Source organism: Vanessa atalanta, chromosome 20, assembly GCF_905147765.1.
Source record: "Vanessa atalanta chromosome 20, ilVanAtal1.2, whole genome shotgun sequence".
Lineage (NCBI taxonomy): Eukaryota > Metazoa > Arthropoda > Insecta > Lepidoptera > Nymphalidae > Vanessa > Vanessa atalanta.
Genome location: NC_061890.1, coordinates 821,811 through 844,594, shown reverse-complemented (window position 1 = coordinate 844,594; position 22,784 = coordinate 821,811). Strand labels below are relative to the sequence as shown.

General features: G+C 33.1%; 1 protein-coding gene across 3 annotated transcripts in view; it reads right to left on the bottom strand.

Annotated features, from left to right (window-relative positions):
- Positions 1 to 22,784, bottom strand: part of LOC125071702 (unconventional myosin-XVIIIa) — a 219,568-nt gene that overhangs the window by 26,006 nt on the left and 170,778 nt on the right. For all 3 annotated transcript variants that reach the window (XM_047682047.1, XM_047682048.1, XM_047682049.1), the window contains 2 exons: positions 16,517 to 16,665; positions 16,025 to 16,148 (listed from right to left, as the gene is read on the bottom strand). In XM_047682047.1, coding sequence (XP_047538003.1) covers positions 16,025 to 16,148; positions 16,517 to 16,665 — 273 coding nt within the window. The remainder of the gene's footprint in view (positions 1 to 16,024; positions 16,149 to 16,516; positions 16,666 to 22,784) is intronic.

The window sequence follows — 22,784 nt, the reverse complement described above, 5'->3', positions numbered from 1 at the left end:
TTTCTACGTTAAGTGGTCATGATTTGTGTCAATATGTAAATACATTGGTAAAGAAGGCGTTACAAGATTATATCGATGATAAAAAAGCGTGGAGTTAATGCTTGTTGACTTCCAGGCAGGAGACATAACATACATATATAATTGTATTTAACAAACATGACTGTATTTTTAGATATTGAAAAAGAGTAACTACTGAGTTTCTCGTCGGTTCTTCTCGGTAGAATCTACATTCCGAACAGGTGGTAGCTTTACTTTAAATAGTATGTTAAATGACGATTCAAAAGTGCTTGTAAAAGCCTACTTGAATAAAGTATATTTTGATATGTAATAACTATTTTTCGCCCGTAGCTTTGCTCGTTTTAGAGGTCGGTTATCGGGTAGTAGGTATGTAGCCTATGTCCTTCATTGGGTCTCAAGCTTACTACAGTAAATCTGCTCAGTGGTTTGGTCGTGAAAGGGTAACAAACAAGAGTTACTTTGATACTTATAATATCAGTATAGATTTAAAGCCTATATAAATAATTCTAAGGTAAATAAAGTCCTACTACACTATAAACAAATTACAAGAATGATCTTTTTACTATAGGAACGGTACTTGAACTACTCTATGGAGAGTAAAGAAGTATACGTAAACATCCCAGTGCTGGGCAAAAGCAGTCTTACAATCCTTATGTAAATAAATATTGATTATTTCCTAGATCGCAGCGTTATTTATAAGGGAGACTGTTATTTATATTGCTTGCCAGTCAATGTAATTAAACGAATAGGATATCATCTGTAACTGTGTCTACGTTTGAGTTTATCTCTACGTCTCGAGATTAATAGAAAATGTTTGTTTATAATGTTATAATATATTCAAGTTTAGAAAGCACTGATTTATTATTTATATAAATAAATCTAATATAGATTTATATAAAATTTAATAGTATTGAGTCAATAAATTGAGCAACAACCAAACGTCAAAAAAATAAATAGTCCTTACTAGGAGAATTGATTACGTTCGGAGTGGTTTGTTTCGTTAGTTTCGAAGTCAAATTTATATAATATATTTAATTAAACGAACGAAACGAAGAGACCGACACAAGAACGACAAAGCCTAATAAGAATATAAAAGTACATATATAACAATAATATAAAAACATTTCGACTTATTATAACAAGTGTTAGTCGATAAACTTGTCAGTCGGTATGATGTATTAATGTAATAATGATCTCTAAATCACACGCATCTCGTTGAATCGGTTATTTAATGCAAATTAGTGAAACTGCAGGGAAATAGACCGCGACGCGACAGTACGCAGCGATCACGTACGTCTCTGTGTTGACAATAACATACAACAGCATAAGGCGAACTACAGACATGACGAAATCACTCAAACATTATAACCCATGAACAATGACACTGTTGATAATATTCATAATAATCGTGATTATAAATAGAGAAAAATAAACATGTATTTGTTAGTGTTATAAAGTATTAAATGTACATATATATATGTACATCTAATATATATATATATATATGAATGTTAATTTTGTCTTGTATTAATTAATGTTATGTAATTAATGTTTATTTATTTTTTTAATGTTTTAATTTTTTTATTACTAATATTAATTGATTTTTGTTTTTGTAATTTTTTTTTTTAATTCTTTAAATAACTATTCTAGTCCTTATCCTTATACTTCCTGCTTCTAATTTGTAATAGATTTCATTAGAAACTTGATTGGTTTATGCATTATTTTATTGTTTTTTCATATTACTGTTCTATTGTACTGTTTGTGTCCCGAAAATAAATAAATATATTTTAACAAACCACATTTGGGTAGGGCTTTGTGTTACTGCCAAACAACGAACTATAGTAACATGTTTTACAGACCACAGCTAGTAAATAAAAAATCTCTACGATTTGTAGTAGTAGGTTAAAAAGGTTCGTTTTAAAAAAACCTTAAATCGAACTTTAACAAACACATTTAAAAAAAATTAAGCATATAAATATAAAAGTTTATTATTGTATAACGTCAAGGCATGTCAGTCGTGACAAGAAACGCTCGTAACATATGGACTAAACATTGTACTAAGACTTTTCCGGGAAGAGAAAATCGAGTGGAAAGCGCGTTTAAATTCTAAACTTAATAGTAGCCATTAAAGAGAAAACCTGAACAAGAACTATTTCCTTTTCGATGCCCACTTTGTAACATGACACTACCATCGTACGCGGCGTTATATAAATGATGGTATTGCGGTTACCTGCCCACAACGAGGCACTTATTACGCGCCTTCCTATACCTTTCGTTTGCTTTAAAATAGTCCTTATCACGTGAACGTTAAATATCATAATCGGATGCATTACGAACAATACAGATCTGTATAACCAATAGATTTAATCATGTATAAATTGTTTTGTTATTATTTTCGTTATAGTCAGTCAGCTTTTACAAAATGGTCAAAAGTATAGTAGAGTCCTGTTAAACCGAACTGAATACGACCGGATCACATAATATACATACGATTTAGGATGGGACCAACAGTACGAAACTATATTTGAACTAATACTAATTTTAATCTCGTCCGGAATCCGATTTTCCGGACAGCAGGCACTCTAATTCATAATTATTGTGTTCGTGAACGAATATTGTCTAAATTTCAATATTGCCTGATTTTTAGAATAATCATTGTCTTGGCCTTACATGTTTGCCTAACTTATGGCACCCCCCACTGTGTCGAAGAACTAGTTTTGCCATTTAGCACTACACGTATACCATAAATATTATTTAATGACAATTTAGTCAAGTTTAGTTTCACATTATTTAAACGCTTATGAATATGTATTTTTTTTATTAATTTATGTGTGGAAGGCAGACGAGAAAATAGTCTACCTGATAGTAAATGGTCACCCCCACCCCCCCTCAAAGACGATTTAAGAAATACAATACCAGCAGTACGACATACGATATTACATCTACTTGATTCAATTGATACCGTTTGGCGGTAGAATACCTTCTGGCGGCCCCCTAAACCCCACCACCAGTTTGTTTTTCTCACAAGATAAATTGATTTCTATGGTGTGGTAGTATTATCTAATAATAACTCTAACACCAAAATTGATAAAATAATAACTAAACACAATTTAAGAAATAGGGATAAATTAAGGCTAACTGGTGTACGTACAGAGTCGGGTAAAAAAAACCATACTGTTTGAGGGAGTGCAGCCGTATAATAACTTACCTAATCATATTAAAGGTGCGGACAGCATGAATGTTTTTAAATCAAAACGTAAAAGTATACGTATATACAATTTAATCAAAGTTTTAATGAAGCGTTGTTGACAGATGTCTACATTAAGCGTTCGAGAGGTATAAATATTGTCACGTCCCATTATAGAATATTGATTGTATCTCATTGTAAGTGAACTTTATGTTTCTATGAGAAATAAATTATTTAAGCCTCATTGTTGTTTATCTGTATATACACACATACATCTATGTTTGTGTTATGATATGTACGTGGGGCTTTAGCTTAGGATATTATTTGAATAATTGTGTAATCAATAAGTTCGCGAATATTATATTTCTGATTGTTTCCTACAAACAAAATTTCGTCAAACGACGTGTTCAACTCGATACGGACATCAATATTCATATCAATATTCTGTAATTCGAATATCACACGTGAAATTTAGAAATTCGACTTACTAGTAATACGCTAATAATTGTTATCAATATAATAGTCATATCAAGCAGAGTTCTAGGTGAGTTTCGAGATTGTGCTTTAGAATAGGCCCTCTAACAAGTCGAGACGTAGTTATTAAATTAGAACCAACATAAAAATCAAAGAAGAGTATAAACGACAATACTAGTTTGTGTTCATCCATATTTGTAATACAATAGTTTTTTGCGCTGCGTCCTTATTCCGCGAAGCTCTTCGACGTGGGAACGCGTCCGTTACGTATTTTATATTATCGATTGCATTGATGCGTCGTCGTTTTTTATACCGTAAACAGTTATTTCCAACCCCGATCTAATTAACTGATTCGATTCTCTCTCATTATGGAGAAGGCGAACGGTATGTTTCTTACGTTGTTCACAGTCGACTGGCTACAATGTTAATTGTTATTATAACAGGTTGCCTTGCATTCGAGTTTATAAGGACTTGACTATTTCTAACTATGGCAAGGTAGTCGGAGCGTGGGTAGGTTAGTGGTTTAGCAATGTTTAAACTCTTTGTTTTTTTTTTTGTAAGCTGTATGTTATTACGGCCTGTATAAAAATAATACATTTTAATTAATGATAATTTAAATGTATTTTTTTTTTCTTATCTTGATAGTTTGTGTTTCTTTCTCGCGGCAACAGACCGATGTATGTTTTTATTTTGAGATAGTTTAATGACCGGAACAGCAACAGATCGATGTGTGGTTTTTTTTAGCTATGGTTTATTGAGCGGATGTTGAATCTCTCTTATTTGATGCTGCGATTAAAGGATGGCGAAATACTAAATGATAAATAAATATATATATTGGACAACATCACACTCTGATCCCGATGTAAGTATCTAAAGCACTTGTGTTATGGAAAATCAAAAGTAACGACGGTACCACAAACAAGGTCCCAAGACTATATAGAAAATTAATGAACTCTTTCTACATCGACTCGGCCGGGAATCGAACCCGGGACCTCGGAGTGACGTATCCATGAAAACCGGTGTACAATCTACTCGACCACGGAGGTCTTTAAATATATAAATACTTTAGATACATTTAAAAAAAACGCATTGTAGCAAATTTTGCACGATGTTTGTGCCATCTTTAAAAACATTTCAAGTAAGAAATTGAATAAACTTAGTCGATCCTTAATTATTCAAATATCTCTAGATATTTACACAAAAGTGAAACGATAGTAGCTGCGGTTTCACTGCCCATAAATTAATTAGTTTATTATCTGCATCACTTATTTTGACATTTAAGTAATAAACATAGTTTAATCTGTGGCTTGCATTTGCATAGACTCTATTTTTCTGCAAATTCTTATTTTTAATAACATTCTAAATTCGAATTGACATTTGGAAATTATTTAAAACAGATTATATGATATGATGATATATTAATTAATTTAGAAAACATTATATGAACAAGAAATCCTTGTTAGTTTTTCAAAATTGGAATTTGGATTATATCACTCGAATTTAAAAATATATCCATACTAATAAATTATTTGTAAATTGTATATGAAATAATATTATATAGATAAAACTTGTACCAGAACATGCATCGCGTTTCGGTTTATCTTATTCGTTATATAAGAAGCTGTGCTTCTCAGTTTCACAAACTGTTGACGAGATAATCACGGGCCAATGTTTCAGAAACGTACAGCGGACGAACAAACAAACATACATTTCTATTTATATAGCAAGGTAATCGAAATAGCAACGAGAATAAAATAATAAAAAAGTGTTTCATGATAATCAAAGTTAGTTTCCCACAGCTGGGCAGAGAAGTTCGATAATTAATATACGGCTTGAAAAATCTCACAAGAAACACGTCCTACGTCTCGCGGCTCAAACGTTTTTTGTCGTCATCAGTGTGACGTGTGACAATCGACAACGTCGCCTGACGAGCGTCCGTTAATTAGACAATCAACTTTCAACGGATTAACTTTTCGCTAAGAGAGGGAAGAGACGAATATATCTTCAGTGTTAATATGAAACTTGACCGACGGCCATTTAAACATTTTAAGCATTCACAATTTCTTCAAGCGAATTCGATAATTTTGTTAATAACATCAATTTCAGATCAGATTGGCGTTTCTTTTCTCTAATCGTCTTTAACTTTATCGAAATCGAATCTACAATAGTTGTGTATAGATTAGAATCGGGAACTATTTATTGTATATCATTAGCAGACTGTAAATTTTCCCACTGCTGGGATAAAGGCCTCCTCTCCCTTTGAGGAGAAGGTTTGGAGCATATTCCACCACGCTGCTCCAATGCGGGTTGGCGGAATACACATGTGGCAGAATTTCGTTGAAATTTGACACATGCAGGTTTCCTCACGATGTTTTCCTTCACCGCCGAGCACGAGATGAATTATAAACACAAATTAAGCACATGAAAATTCAGTGGTGCCTGCCTGGGTTTGAACCCGAAATCATCGGTTAAGATGCACGCGTTCTAACCACTGGGCCATCTCGGCTCATTGTATATCTATATTTATTATATTCTGAATAGTCATTTTATCGAATTGCACTTAACGCAAAACTACCGCCGGTTCAGAATGTAGATTCTACTAAAAATAACCGGCAATAAAAACAGTAGTCACAATACACCGATGATTTCACCGTAATTGTACGTGACGCCGCATCAATTACGATGATATGAAATTTTCAAACCATTATGTGATCGCGAGTGTAAGAAGCGCGGCATAACGACCTACACCAGCTCCTAGGTGATTTGTAATTGAACGAAGAGTATTAACAATAAATACAATGAAGAAAGCTTGAAGATAGAATTCGTTTATTTTCGCTTTTCGTAATTTAATTGTTGGAGATGAAAATGTACTAATATTTTCGTCGATTCTTGGAAAAAATATTTATTTCGAACCGGTAGCTTAACTTGTAAAATGATCACTGATAAGCGACTGACTGACTGAATGGAGTTTAATCGGTGTAGTAAACATAGGCGAGTGAAAATTCACAAAAAGTTTGGCCTCACTGTACCTATTATTAAAGCCTCTGATAAAAAACCTTTCACACTTATTGAGGCGTCTCAAGCTTAAATTTATTTTATGTGCAATTAGTGTATGTTATAAATAAAAAATATTATTATTATTTATTGTTATTATTATTAAGCTATTAAATAATTAATTAACAATCAAGACAATATTTATTTATTAATATTATTAATTTATTAAATAATCTATGTATCGCTTATAATACGTCTATTCTCACACCCGTCAAGATCGTTTGAGCTATCATCACATATAGTGAATTATTTTTGTTTAAAACATACATTTTACTGGAATGCAACCCAATTCCTACCTTTAAACGTCAATAATAATTTGATATATGGCGGCTGAGTGGTAAGTGAGCCAGTGTAATAGTCTAACAGTGTCAATACCTAAGGGTGGAAGTGACCAATTACCATGAGCTTTCTAATTCAATTTAAAAAAAAACTCGCAAAGGAAGACCGCGTAATCTGTTTATCTCACATAGAGAGCAGAAATAAGCTGTAAGTCTATGAAACGCCGACAACAGTTTACTAAGCTTATTGCGATTAAATCATTGTTAGCTATAATGTTAATTTCTACATACTATGAAAGAAGTTCGATCCGCGCTGTCCTCCCGCTCAGATCATTAGAACCACGCAACGGATTTAAATGCGGTTTTCATCAACAGAGTGATTCAAGAAGAAGGTTTACATGTATAATACAAACGTTTTTAAAGAAGAGAAAAGCGGAGAATTTCAACGTTCCCAGCCGACAAAAAAAATCAAGAATTTTAATTTTTACGTTTATTCTTCTATCTAAAAGTTTTATCTATCACGTATCTTCTATTTTTTTCATTTGAGTGTCTAATTGCATTTGTGGTAATAAGGAAATTTGAGAAATTATCTTCACGGACCCATTTTCATTAATACAACTCTAGATTCGAACTCAGTACTGCAGCCCGACTGACACATTACCCACTAGGCCAACGAGAAATCTTACTAATTAATATGCATTGATATTTTAAACGTACAAATCAAGCGTGATACTCCAAGAATATTTTTTACATAGAACATAACGTGTCATAACAGAATTACGTTATGTAAGTTCTTGTAACGGTTATCTCATAAACAAGCATGTGTGAGTTACAACCTGTCAGCTTATAAACGAAATATTAATAGTCGTATTAATATATTACTCTACTTCACCAGTTTATTATTATTGTTAAATAATATGTAACATATATATGTACTTTTAATTGACATATCTAGGTAGATTGGCAAGTGCTCCCCTGCCCATAGACATTAGCAGCCTGTAAATTTGCCACTGCTGGGCTTAGGCCTCCTCTCCCTTTGAGGAGAAGGTTTGAAGCATATTCCATCACGCTGCCGCAATGCGGGTTGGTGGAATACACATGTTGCAGAATTTCGTTGAAATTAGACACATACAGGTTTCATCACGATGATTTTCTTCACCGAAGAGCAAATGAATATTCTCGAAGATATTACAGATTTAAAACGTAGGTACATAGCGGTTTGTATTGTCTAATGACTGAAAACTTTGAACGTTGTAAGACATTCTGTAGTATATTTAGTATCAGAATTGCCGGGGAAGCCGGGGCGAGTCGTTAGTTGATAAGCATGTTTTCATAAACGCAAGCTATACCAAGCTCAGGTCCCAGGGGCTTAAATTCAATTGTAACCTATGTTTTTTTCAAATACATAAATCAATAAAATAATTTCGATCGCATACCATTCAACCTACTTGTTCCATTGGGATAAAAAGTAGTCATTGTTCGCTACGAGTAAAATTATTCATTTGTAACAAGTCTAGGAACTTAGGAATTATGTTGTTTTGTTTTCAAAAGTTGAGTACAGACATTCGCCCAGACATACTACTGCAGGAAAAACAACTCCTTCAATATGCTTTATTCATTGTGCTTGTAATTACACTGGCTCATCCACAATTCAAACTGGAACACAATAATATTAAGTATGTCTGTATTGTGTTACATCGATGGTATAATGATTGTTGGGTGTGTGTGTGTGTGTGTGATACGCTCAAACAATGCAACACATACGTTGTTATTAGTGATTGACAACTGTTTTATTATTACTTAATGTGTTGAGGTTGAGGAGGATTTTTTTTAATTTTCAAATATAAATTCAATATTTTTAGTCTGTCGTCAATGTTTACAATTAAAAAAGTAAGAAAATGAAAACTATTATTTATTAAGTTTCACAGCTATGAATAATTTCAGTTTAAAAAAAAACCTTTTTTGAAATTCTATTCTAAATAAAAAAAATATATAACCTGCCAATGCTAAAGTAATGGTAACAAATGGTATTTTTGAAAAAAAAAAAAAAAAAAAACGAACATCAAAGTAAGTAATGCATTCCGTAATCAATTCGACGTTCGATTTGTTCTTATAAGCTCGTTAAGCAGGAAACGAGCTGTGAGCCGCTGATGTCTACCTGTTTATTAGTTGCAGTTAGACCTCACCGCTTACCGTGGGCAACTGTCAACTTATAATTGATTATATTTCATTACAATAATACTTCGATAATTTTACATGACTTGGTAGGGCTTTGAGCAAAAACAAACCCGCCCGTGTAGGTATCTCCTCAACATCATATACTCTACCGACAAAAAAATACTTAGTACTGTTGTGTGTGTCTGTGTGTGAAGGGCGAGTGAGCCAGTGTTACTAAAGGCAAATTACTTAACATCTTAGCTTCCTAGGTGGCGCATTGGCGGTTTAAGGAATGGTTAATATTTACAGCGCCAATGACATCGGTTCTCTTCCAATCGAAGTATTTTCTTTTCCGAACCATCTGTTGGTTTTCCTTTGACTCACGAAGATTATGAGACAGGTATCCATACTTATAATTTCCTGCAGGTCTACGATAGATCCGATTGAAAACTATCCTCAATCATAGATCGTTAAAAAATAAGTTTTAGTTGAATAAAATCCATGAAATTCAATGACGTGACAGTTCAACGGGCGGCCATGTTTGACGTTATAGGGTGCGTTCAGAAAGTGTGTTCCAAATAATAATTTCCTGCAGGGTACGGTAGTTAGTTTTATTTATTTTACCCGAGCGAAGTCGATGTTTCATCTACTATAAAATATTTAAAGTAGACGTGCGACGTTTTGCTAGTGTCTAATAGCAGCTTTAATTAATCAAATTTAATTATATAAGTTTAACAATTAACAGTTTTTTAAAAGACGTTATTCGAAGCGTTCCCACGGCATACAATTAAAGTATTTATCATCACTTATAATAACTTCGGATGACGTTAATCATTTTACGAGTTTTTATTTTAACTCGCTTCTTAGGATTTGAAGACAATGACTCATTACGGAGGCTGCATTCAAATCGTCTCTTCCTCTATAACAGACTTGATCATGTCGATTGCGCTTTGATCAAAGGTCATCGACCTGTTGTTGAAATCTTTTCTAGATGCAGGAAGTAAACATGTTGTATGAATGAAACTCGGTCATGAGATAACCTCCGGATAAGTATGGAACTTGGGAGCGTATTCATTTCGACATCTATAATCAATATGAATTTCTAACATCATTCTATTAATAAGGGCGTTACGTTTAAAGTAAAGAGAAAATATTTGATGAACGTGGGATCGGTCATTAACAGTCTTCTTTACTATAATTTAAAAAAATCTAAAAATTTTTTTGCTGTGCTTTGCTTGTGCTGTTTTTTAATTCTTATAGTTTTCTCAGAATTTCAATCAGGCTTTAATATATTATTTATCCTTTTTCCACATACATATAAAATAAAGTTTATACGTGAAAATAATAATTATTATAAAAGCCATACTAAATGTACTCATTTTTAAAAACAATTGAATTTTAAACATATATTATATGATTTATTTATTGACTTGTTTCAAGCACAACAAGACAAATAGACGAATCGGTTCGAATAAGAAAAAAGGATTACTTATGGCATCGCTCTAAACACCCACTAGGTCCATATTTCATTTCTTATTTTCCGAGGACGAAGCGGCGACAAGTACCGTAATAGACTACCCGTCTATCCATTACGGTAGTGAAGTACATTATGTAATTTTACGTTGTTGATTTAAGACTACGTCCGCGTAACGAGTAACATTCCGTCTACCCGCGCCGACTGGTTCGCTTGCTAAAGAAAAAAAAAAAACTCGTGGAGAAAGTATTAGCGTAATCATTATTGGGTATCGGTACCGTGAGCTACGCAGATCTCAACCCACGTGTTTCGTTTTTGTGAGTACAGGATTATAAGCTATAGGTGCGTGTTGTAACTTAAGTGTTGTTGTGTAGGTACTAGCGATTTCGTTTACAATTACATTCGAAGAAAACTTCGGTTCGCTTTTTGAATGGAAACGGGATACGTTCACACGTGCGTGTGTTTAACGCACACCGATATATAGTGTGACATACATTAATTGTTACTGAATAAGGATTATTCTCTATATATCTAGATAGAGTATCCCACTCAAATATAACTAAAACAAACAATCCAAATTAATTATGTTTGTGTGCGTCACGCTCGATACTCGCCAAACGTCATACTGTTTTACTAGTGTGCGTGTGCTTAGTATACCGTATGACGCACTATTTTTTCGTTGCGTTCTCAGATTTGACTCATATAAATAATTAAAGGATCAAATATCTTATTACAGTTGACGCTTTCCGGTTTTTATTATCATTGAGAGGTGCCATTTTGTTATATTACTTGAGAAAACTATAATTACATTAATATTAAAAATATATTCTAATAATATATTTTGTTATTGTATCCAATTTATTAAAAATCTTTATAATCGATTTCAGAAAGTTAATCGTATTTCTTTGGAATTAAAAAAAAACACATATTCCCGCGTTTAATTAGAAATTGGATTGCTGTCACTGTTATTAATATCAGATTTTTGTGAATTCGATTTATTCCGGCCTCATAATTGTAAAATGAAAAAATGATATATTCCATTAATTTATTATATTTAAATTACGCGAATACAGAATATATTTTAGTGGTAGGGCTTTGTGCAAGCCCGTCTGGGTAGGTACCACCCACTCATCAGCTATTCTACCGCCAAACAAAAGTACTATTATTGTGTTCCGGTTTGAAGGGTGAGTCAGTGTAACTACAGGCACAAGGGATATCAATCTTAGTTCCCAAAGTTGTTGGCGCATTGGCGATGTAAGGAATGGTTAATATTTCTAACAGCCCCATTGTCTCTGGACGGTGGTGGCCACTTACCATCAGGTGGCCCATATACTCGTCAGCCAACATATGCCATAAAAAAATTAAATATAAATAAAAAAGAAAGTTTATAAATTAAGCGAATGCTTTACGAATACTACTAAGAAATTCTACCAATAAATATTCCACTAATACGCGGTGGAGCAATGATGAAATTAGGTCACAGCTCCTCAAACTGGAGGGACAGTTTTCCCGCCCAGCTAATTAATTAAATACATAATAAAACTTAGAGAGTAAATAATGTTACGTAATTAAATAACTAATTCATAAAAGTATGTCATTTTTTTACGAATAAGATCGATGACCCAGTTATTTTTGGCAATTTATAACATGTCCAACTTTCGCTATTAAAATTCCGATGGAGTTAATACTATGATTGAATCTGTAAAATTTTTATGACACAAAAAATATGTTCCAAATATAAATGTGATTATAAATACATACGTTATAAAATATTTAATTGTAAATATTTACACATTTATTACTTTAGCAAAAAAGATCACTTAGTTTTTATTGGCTGACATTTACGACGGAATTAACATTCCTAGTCAGTAGGTAGTAGCAGCTTTACATTAATTAGAGTTTTATGAAAGTATGACTTATAATTGTTATTTTCATAACGTATATTTTGTTTAAATAGTCAATAGACACTCGATTTTATACGCATACGGTGGGTCGATAAAACTTTTCAATTCTTGTTAATATGTATTTATTTTTATTCATTTATTTATTTGATTCTGTTTGTAATAACTAATGTGGAGTTAATAGCGGGGCTCTGTGCAAGCCCGTCTGGGAAGGTACCACTTAGTCATCCTATATTTTACCAGCAATAATACTTAGTATTGGTAGTTCTGGTTTACAAGAGGAGTGAGACGGTGTAATTTCAGGCACAAGGGACTTAACATATTAGTTCCAATGTTGGTGGCGCATAAGTTATATAAGGAATAATTAATATTTTTTTATTAATAATGTCTGTTGTGACCATTTACTATCAGGTGGCCCATTTGCCAGTCCGCCAAAATTCCTATATGACTAAAAAATGTTTTGAACACAGCCTTTTTTATAAAGAACAAATAAACAAAAATTAACATCTCGCACGAAATTATTTGAGGTCTATACCACAAATCCTTAGAATCTACCAGAAACACTACTTCAATACAAAGCTTGAGCTCAATCCGAGGAACGATGCGTGAACGCATTGAATAATATCCCTCAATACAAGGAATTTTCGTTTCAGTTAGTCTTGTAAATATTTATAAAGACTATGGAAAAACGTGATGAAGTGTTACAATGTATGCAATCTATATGGGAATAAAGCGATTGCTTCCAGACCGTTTCAAATATAAATAAATCTTATAAATATTATACAATCAATTGATAAAAAATAAAGTCCTACTGATGGAGAGTTCTTTTTGCCGTTTCTTCTCAGAATCTTTTCCAGTCAATAGGTATTTATTATATTAAATAAAGATTCTGACTTTTAATAAAGCTTTGTGATTTCTTTTAAATGTCAGGTACTATGACGAGCATCAAATATATTGAGTTTGTAACGGTTTTAATATACCAATTCTGATGAAGTTTTAAATGATTAGAATTCTGGAAACTCCTACAAACAAGAAAATATAATATCGATATTTCCAACGATCCCAATTACCAGTTATGATTACTTCCCATATCAAGGTGTAGTAATAAAAAATAATCAAATAGTAATGAGGAGGTCGCCGGTAAAAGTTTGAGAAACGGTTTTTAAATTATTTTACATAATTACGTAACAGAGTCTATCGAACGTGTAAGCTCATTACAGGTGCATTTAAAGGGGGTTTATTAGTTTCTTATGCAAGAGCGATTTTCGTGATAACCAGACAGCATAAAATTTATTAATTACAAGACTGTAAATACAATGATGTAATAATTCGGACATTTGGACAAGTTACATAAAAATCATTTAGTTTTGATATTTATATAATGACGATTCAAAAATGCTTGAAATTTTTAAACACATTTTTTAAATGATGGATAATGAAGATTTGTCGTATGTTAAGTACTCACACTTACACTCGGATATGTAAACACCTCTTGATACATCTGATATCATGAAAACTCTACATTAAATATGGCTCACGTGGATTGACATTTTCCAACAAACATCGTATTGTATATTCCATTTAAGGAATGTTTATCTTTCGATATCTCAAAAACGATTTCCCGAAGCAATTGGTCATTATAAATTAGTTTTTAAGATGTTACAAGATGTACTTTGGAATTATACTCTTCGAAATATAGCCTAAAAATAATTATCTCGTTTTCAAGCCTTCGCCATGACATATACTTTGAATGCTTAGAATATTTAAGCGCAAGTCGTGTCACACTTTTCAAGCAAATTAAGAGTCATTGCAACGCGTACCGGACATCAGCGAGTAAAGATATCTTGATTTGATTTAAGTTAACATTACAAGGTGCGCGACCGTTGCAACGACTCAGCGGGGAACGCTTATATTAAAACCAATCAAGCGAGCAAGCCGAAGTGACATTAAAAATTAAAAATTCCGCAAAAAAACATCTGATTCATCGTATCTTTATTTATGAATACATTTTGGGTTTTATACTTGGTACGTTGCATTGAGTGCTTGGGGCGTTGCTGGTTTCGTGTTGACTGCGCGGCTTGTTTCGATGCTACTAAGATTTTACTTAAACTTAAAATTGTGATTATGATTATTGTAACTGCAAAAATGCAAAGGTCGTATATAATCGTAACTAAACTCAAACTCAAATTCCTTTATTCAATATAGAAGCATTACACTTATTTATTCATAGTCAAATCAAACACTATCGCCGGTTCGAAAAAGGAAACACCCTGGCCTGAGAAGAACCGGCAAAAGAAACTCAGCGGGTCTTTTTTTGTCATATTAATTGCCTCGTAACTTATATTATTTATATATATATATATCTAGATATAGAGTGTTGAACTACAAAAGTACTAAAACAAACGAGCCGAATCTCTGATCTCCGAATTATGTTGGTGTGCGTAGTTACGTTTGACACTCGCAAAAATTTGCATGTACTCAGTGGTTAACTGTTGGTCACTATCACTGTATATCACTATAACGTCAATCTGCAAAGCAAAGAGTTCCTCTTCTCTCGAGAAGGGAATTTTCCCCCACGCTTCTTCAGTACCAGTTGATGAATTATTTAAATTTGAATTACATTTTACTAATATTTTACTTTTAATGATATTATTTTTGAAGTTAAACTTATTTGGTTAAATTTCTACGTCGATCTTGAGTGCAATTTATAGGTGTACATATTTTGCCCAAACGTTTTTCGATTGCACAAAAATTATAGTCACTTTTTGTCGCAACTCAGGTAAACTGCCACAATTCTTATGTTGAAGTTTGAGCTGCCGATCAAGGAAATTTGAATCAAACATTGCCGGCATCACATATGGAATACGAAAGAACAAACAAAAAATATCATTGTCTGTGGTAGATCAAAATGACGTGTCTAGATCGGTGCGACTCTCACGAGATTATTTAATGTTTATACAGTTCCTAAAGTCACATGGTCAGTTTGTGGTAGGTTGGTTTGAGTATATATAAGTAAATGGAATTAGTTTTTATTCCTGATCCTAGTAAGAACCATTGTTATACGAATTAGTTTTTAGTTACATCATACATTTTGTAATTTAAAATAGTTACTTAAATTTATTTTAATTTAAACGTGACCTCAAATTTGATTTTTACTTATTTTGGAAATTTAGGGGTTGTAAATTTACGATATATAAAATAATAATAAGGATGTTTAATTATTGGCTTGCTAATATCCTACCTATTTGGAAAGCGCTGCGTGTGTTATCTATAACACTGCAAAAACGGAACGAATAGACTTACGCCCACAAACTTGGAGCCAACTTTGGGTATGCTTATTTTGGTTAGGTTTGTTTTAAACTATAATACATAAAAACCCCTTAGTTGGATCTTACGACATCAGTGTTGAGATGTAGTAAATAAATCCAGTATCGAAAATCACGTAGCTAAGTTTGAAATAATGTGTAATTGAATATTTTACCTGTGCTTGCTTAAGACGGTGCTCAGTGCGATGCACGGCGAGAAGCGGCGTGACACGAACGAGCAGACGCCACCACGGCCAATCACGCACCGCGAGAAACGCACGCACGTTGCGTTGCACGCATCTGCGTTACACACCTCACGATATAGACTGATAAAGCGTTACCCAATAGATGGGGTGATAGCATTAAATAACTATAATAGATAAACATCGAAGGTCTGTATCTTATAATCACATGTTAGCTTACTGTCTGATACCCTTAGGGTCTTATACCTTCTTATCGTCGTTGTCGTCTTTGATACCACAAAAGCTTCGTGATCAATGGGCCGTCTATAAAAGCTGCAGGTTCAACAGTACTCGTTTAGGCTACTATCATTCTCACTTAAAATGAGCTTATATAAAAAAATGAACCGATGTGGTTTTAGGATAATTTTATGTTTGGACTTTAGATATAAGTTTAAATTTGGTGTTTGATGTCTTGTGTTCGCATACCTGGCAGCTGTATGTTGTGTGCGCAATCTCTGCGCGCGCCGACGGGCGAGGAGACCACGCGCTCTCGCTTGGAGACGCACGAGCACGCGAGCAAGCGCGGCGTCCCGACGCGCATCCAGCTCGCCCACCACCCCACCTCGAAACATGATCTAGAACAATAGAGAAACTATAAATATATGATCATATATAAACATTTTATGAATGAGAAAACATCTCATGTGCATCCTTGAGATCGGACACAGAGGCAAAAAGTCAGTTCATTAATTATAGAGCAAAACTTAAGTAGAAAATTTACAAAGGCAGTCTCATCGCTAAAAACTGATCTTTTCCAGACAACCTTTGGGCGTTAGACACAGCGTCTGTGGTGAGGGAATGGTCTTATATGTAGCAGACATTAGAGTTTATCTGAACTAAAGCATAAACAATTCACCTCCAGTCATATCATTTCCTAATTAAAAGTATAGGTAAATAATTTTAACTTAAGAGACAATCTTGTTTTAAACGAAATGAATGTTGTGTATATATTTTTATTATTTGTAATGTTGGTTATCATCAAATTACTCAATAGAAACGCACAACCGTATTACCTCAACGTAACCATAGCGAACGTAACACGATTTTTTATAATTTCTTCTCAGACACGCACAACCTTAAAATAAACAATTATACAACGAAACGCGATTACAACTTATGTATTTATTTTGTAACATACAATTGCCGTATATAAGTTAACGAATTCTTCGTATCGTGCGGTCGTTGACTTTCATTTCGATGAAATTATTCTCGATTTAAAATTATCCTAAAGCTACGATGTACAAGTCGTTAAAACACCTGAATCTTAACTTTCGATTGTGGATTCATTCAGATCACAACACAACAACACAGAATTTATGATGACCTCCGTGGTCGAGTAGCGTGTACACCGGTTTTCATGGGTACGCTACTCTCAAGTTTCGGGTTTTCCCGGATTCGATTCCTGGCCGAATAGATATAGAAAAAGTTCATTCTTTTTCTATATTGTCTTGGGTCTAGGTGTTTGTGGTGCCGTCGTTACTTCTGATTTTCCATATCTCAAGTGCTTTAGCTACTTCACTTACTTACATTGGGATCAGAGTAATGGATGTGATGTTGTCCAATATTTATTATTATTATATATTGTAATTTTCATATGCTTAATTTATGTTTAGGTAATTCATTCTTGGTTGTGAAGGAAAACATCTTTAGTCTACCTGTATATACCTGATAAAAATATGTGTGTCCACGATTCCGCATTGGACAAACATGGTGGATACGCTCCTAACCTCCTCAAATCGAGAGATGGCCTTAGATTTTACAGACTGTAACTTTTACTTTAATTAAAATGTATTATCACAAATTGCGTAATGGTCGGTTGCGGTAATTGAATATCAATAACGTTATATCAGCAAAGAGAGAGGTAGATCACTACTTAGTTTCGATTTTCGACTCCAATATTTTGAAGACGATGATCAGCTATAATGGACCACTAATTCAGAAATATTTTGAAAATTATTAAAAATGGAATAGAAAACTTTTTAATAAAAAAGTATTACTCAACTTTAACATAAGTAATCGTTTATAACAATTGAGTTTCTTGCCGGTTCTTTTCATTAGTTGCTTTACTTAATACATTTCTATGAAATGACGATCAAATGTGCTCGAATAGCCTATTTGAATAAAGTATATTTAAATTTTAGATTTTTTTTTAGTATATTATTTTGTAGAAGAGTCAATAGCGCAATACTTTTACGGGCCGCCTAGAGATGTAAAAAGTCACAGGCTATCCTGTGCCCTTGGGCTATTGTCGTCCCCACTCCTAACACAAGTAATTAGCTTAAATGGAAATGGTAAATAGAAATTTCTTTTTATATAAATTAAGCCTGTTAATGTTTTTTAATTGCGACTTTAAACGCGATTTGTTTTATTTACTCATTCGATACGTCTTTTCAGCTTTAATAATGAAGTTTATCAAACGATACTTATGAACTAGATAGAAATATAATATCTAGGTATATCTAGGCGGGATATATGTATATATATAAATTTAATTAAAATGGTGGAAAATAATAACTACCGAGTTGCTTGACGGTTCTTTTCGGTAGAAACTACTTTCCGAACCAGCGGTATCTTTACATTTAATCCAACCCTGTAACATAGATGATACAAGATACATAATTGCTGTTATGAGCCTACTCGAATAAAGAATATTAAGATTAAGATAAACTTATTCAAACGTTAAATATCTCTCTACGGATACTATGACAAAACTAAAAGAAAACAAAGAATATGAAAGTTGTCGAAATAGTAATGCCTAGCATTTATGTAAACGGCCTAATAGAAAAATGTAGTTGTTTGAAGGAGGCTCGTTACTTTAGAGTTTAACTGTTGTCACGCGCAGTGTAAACATTAACGACAGTGACCCACTCCATTTTCACAACAAACGACATCTCTACTTTTGTTGCGAGATCTCGTTTACATTTCAACGCGAAGGTTGCATTGAAATCTATTAATATTTTGTCACTCATAATCATTTTAATCTTACCGTGTAGCTATTACGATTGGGCCGGGACTCACCGTACGAATAGGAAAGACCAGTGTTTCCCAAACCTTTATTGCTCAGTTCCGGTAATTTTTATTCTAATAAATCACGACTCAAACATAAAGAATGTTTAATTATTCTATTTTATAAATATATATTATAAAGGCGGAAAAAAACAAGGAATTTTTAAAAGAAACTTTGGAGGAGGGTGGGCGAACGAATCAAGAGACGGATAAAAATAAGTCTTGAAGTGATATAATAACACTATACGGAAACAGCGGTTTCACGGTTACAAAAACCGACTTTCAGTTAACAGCTGACCTAGTTTGTCTAGTTAGCGGTAGGAATATAATGACACCTGACTGGCGAGCAGATACCTCGATGATTGTTTATTATTTCCATTAGAACGGCTCGACCGCGTCTCTAATAGGACGTGACAGCGCGTCGCCTTAACAACACGTTGTCGGTTTTGATTAATACATACTCGTGTATATGAATCACTAGGAATATGTCCTAAGCATTAACTAATATTTTACATAAGTCTCCCGGTACATTAGTGCAATGGAAGTATCGAGAAATTGAAATATACTCTTATACATATCTGTGCCCGCGGATTTATCCGCTTCCTACTTCAAAAACATAGTACTTTCATACAAACTTCCAAGCCCCGTTTTAGCCCCTCAGGGATAGAGTTTCGTATAATGTCTACACCCGATAAGGAAGCTACCTGCCAAATTTCAAGTTTGTAGGTGTTATAGTTCTTGAGATTTCGTGATTTATCTTTGAGTGATATTTCGCTTATATATATAGATAGATGATAATATATAATAGTAAGTTTGCCTTGTAGAATGAGCTAGGACTGTTTTTTTGTTTGTTTTTTTTTTTTGGACTAGGGACATAACATCATTTTTGCAAGGTAGAGGGCGCAGGCAGATGGAGTGTGCGGAACATTATAGTGAAGCAACAAAAGCGAACCCAAGAACAAAAAAAAAAAGGTCTATATCAATTAATTAAAAAAAGGAACGTTTGATAATAATATTATGGAAATACCATTTGTTGGTTAAAATTCCTTCGTAAATAATTATCATAATTAATATATAGTAATAAACATATTAACATCAAACAAAGTACATGAAACAATGACAGTTGATAAGCGCACGTCTGGAGGCGCATTGCGCGGCGATAGTTCAATTAGAAATAATGTTATTACATTATATAACGAAATATCGAACACGCGTGATTTGACTAGTAGACACTTTTTTATTTTAACTGCGTAATTACGACACAAAATTCATAAACTTCAATATTAAACAGATTTTATATTAAAAAAAAAAATCGATATTGGTATTATACAAATTGCCTCTCGCGACTTCGTCCGGGTGAAATAAGAATAACAGTTACTTTCCAATAGAGTGAACTCTCCATGACTAAAATACACACAAATAATTAAACAAATTTGTCCAACCGTTTAAGAGTTCAGTTACAAAGACGTGCTGAAGATATATATGTATACAAAAATATTTCTGTGATCGAAGTCCAATTATCTGATACGACAAGCGCGCCTTCTATCGAATATTCATGGTACACTGGACATATGTACATGATCGCATACTGGACGAACAAAGAACAAAACAGGGAACAGATTTTTATACATTATAATATATAAACTATTGATAGCTTTATTGATTTGACTTTGATCAGCGTTTCAGAAACTGGTGGTATGATTGCAGATATTGTTCCTCCGAAATATGATAAATAAACAAATAAATTATTTTGCTTGATATAAGAACATGCAGCCCGTTTAAGAAGGTACCTTTACCTCATCATTTTAATCCTATCACTCTGATATTTCTTATTTACTTAGGTTGTTTCATAAGCGACTTGTATAATAACAACGACTCGGTCAATCCGTTCCATTATACGGCAGATCACACGGTGACCACAGTAGATGCTATTGTCGAAACGACAAGCGAAAATAAACGAAACATGATCACGATTGAAGTTCGAACGAAAAAAAATTAATAATATACAACGCGAAAGTGTACGATGTCATAGTAAAATATTTAGAAATTATAGCATATTGTAAAATAGACTAGATATACCACATCCGGTCCGACATGGCCCAGCGGTTATAAGCGTACATATTAATCATTGATTCAAATCCAGGGAAGCACCACTGAATTTTCTTGTGCTGAATTTGTGTTTATTATTAATCTCGTGCTCGGCGGTTAAGGAAACTTGCATGTGTCTAATTTCAATGAAATTTTGCCACATGAATAGTGGAATAGGGTCCAAACCTTATACTCAAAGGGAGAGGTGGTCATATCCCAGTAGTGGGACATTTATTTGACAGAGGCTGTTATTTTACTATTTAAACATATGTAGATATAACAACAACCTTAAATCTATTTCTGGCATTGACATTTTTATCGCTGAATTTTTAGAAATAAGTTATTCAATTATTATAAAATGAGTGAATAGTCTTATTTCTGATTTCTATTATAAAAAAAAACATTAATTTAGAATTATCTTTATTTTTTTAATTTGTAAGATTGTTCTTATTGAAAAATTAAGGTGATATGTATACTTGTAATCGAAATGTTTATTAGGTATTTAAATATTGTTATATTAGTTAACTGATGACTTATTTGTATTTATGTCTTTGAATTGTAACATAAAGTAAATCACCACTGGGTATAGACGAGGGGTTTTTACTCGGCTGTGGTGTGTTCCTTTTGTTAAAAAGGTGGAGTTTTTTACAGCAGTTTATACAGGCATACTGGCTAGTGATTATGTGTGTGCATGTGCGGGTTACAAATTTGACAGAACTGCATTTACACTTAGATTATTAAGGGTGTACGAAGAATCAATCAATCTTTTTATGTTGTATGTATAAAAAGTTCGCATACTATTTAATATAAACTAAAAAAAAATTGACAAATCATTATTTATGTCTAAGAGGTAGGGGATGACCAAAAAACGGTGGATGGATTCTGTGAAAGACGATATGGTTAGAAAGAATGTTGCTTGTGAGATGACGTCCGACAAGGAAGTATGGAAGAAGACATGCTGCGCCGACCCCAAGTAAAATTGGTATAAAGGCAAGGAGGATGATGATGATAATTATGTCTAAAAGATTAATTCTATCCAAAGTTTGATTATTAATAATAAAAATAAGTTGATAAAGAATGTTATAATTACATGAAATTCTTACATTTCTGATACATTAGAATTTATAGTAAATCTGTACCGACGCGTCTAATCTCTTTCGTGTCATCTGAAGTTTACGTGACATTCGCGAATGTATGCGTAATACGTACACTCGCGTCGCAATTAAAACGCAAATTAAACAATCGAATCGATTTGAAAGGAGGAAGATAAGATACTTGATTGATTTTATTTTTCATTTTTTTACTCAACTCTAGTAAGAAGCGAAAAGTAGTAAGCGAAAGTAACTCTGCCTTACTTAACCTAATTTGATGAAATTTGATACAAAACAAGCTTGAACCTGACACAAGGCTATTTTTTATACAAAAAAAAAAAAAACTACTATAAACCCCGTCAAAGCAAGCGAAGTTGTGTGCGACAACTACTTTTATACAAAATATTTTTAGTAAATTTATTATAATTTAATATCCTCTTTGTCTTTCTTTTATTTGACTTTGAATATAACTTCACTTTGTTGAGTATTCTTTACTTTATGATTTACAT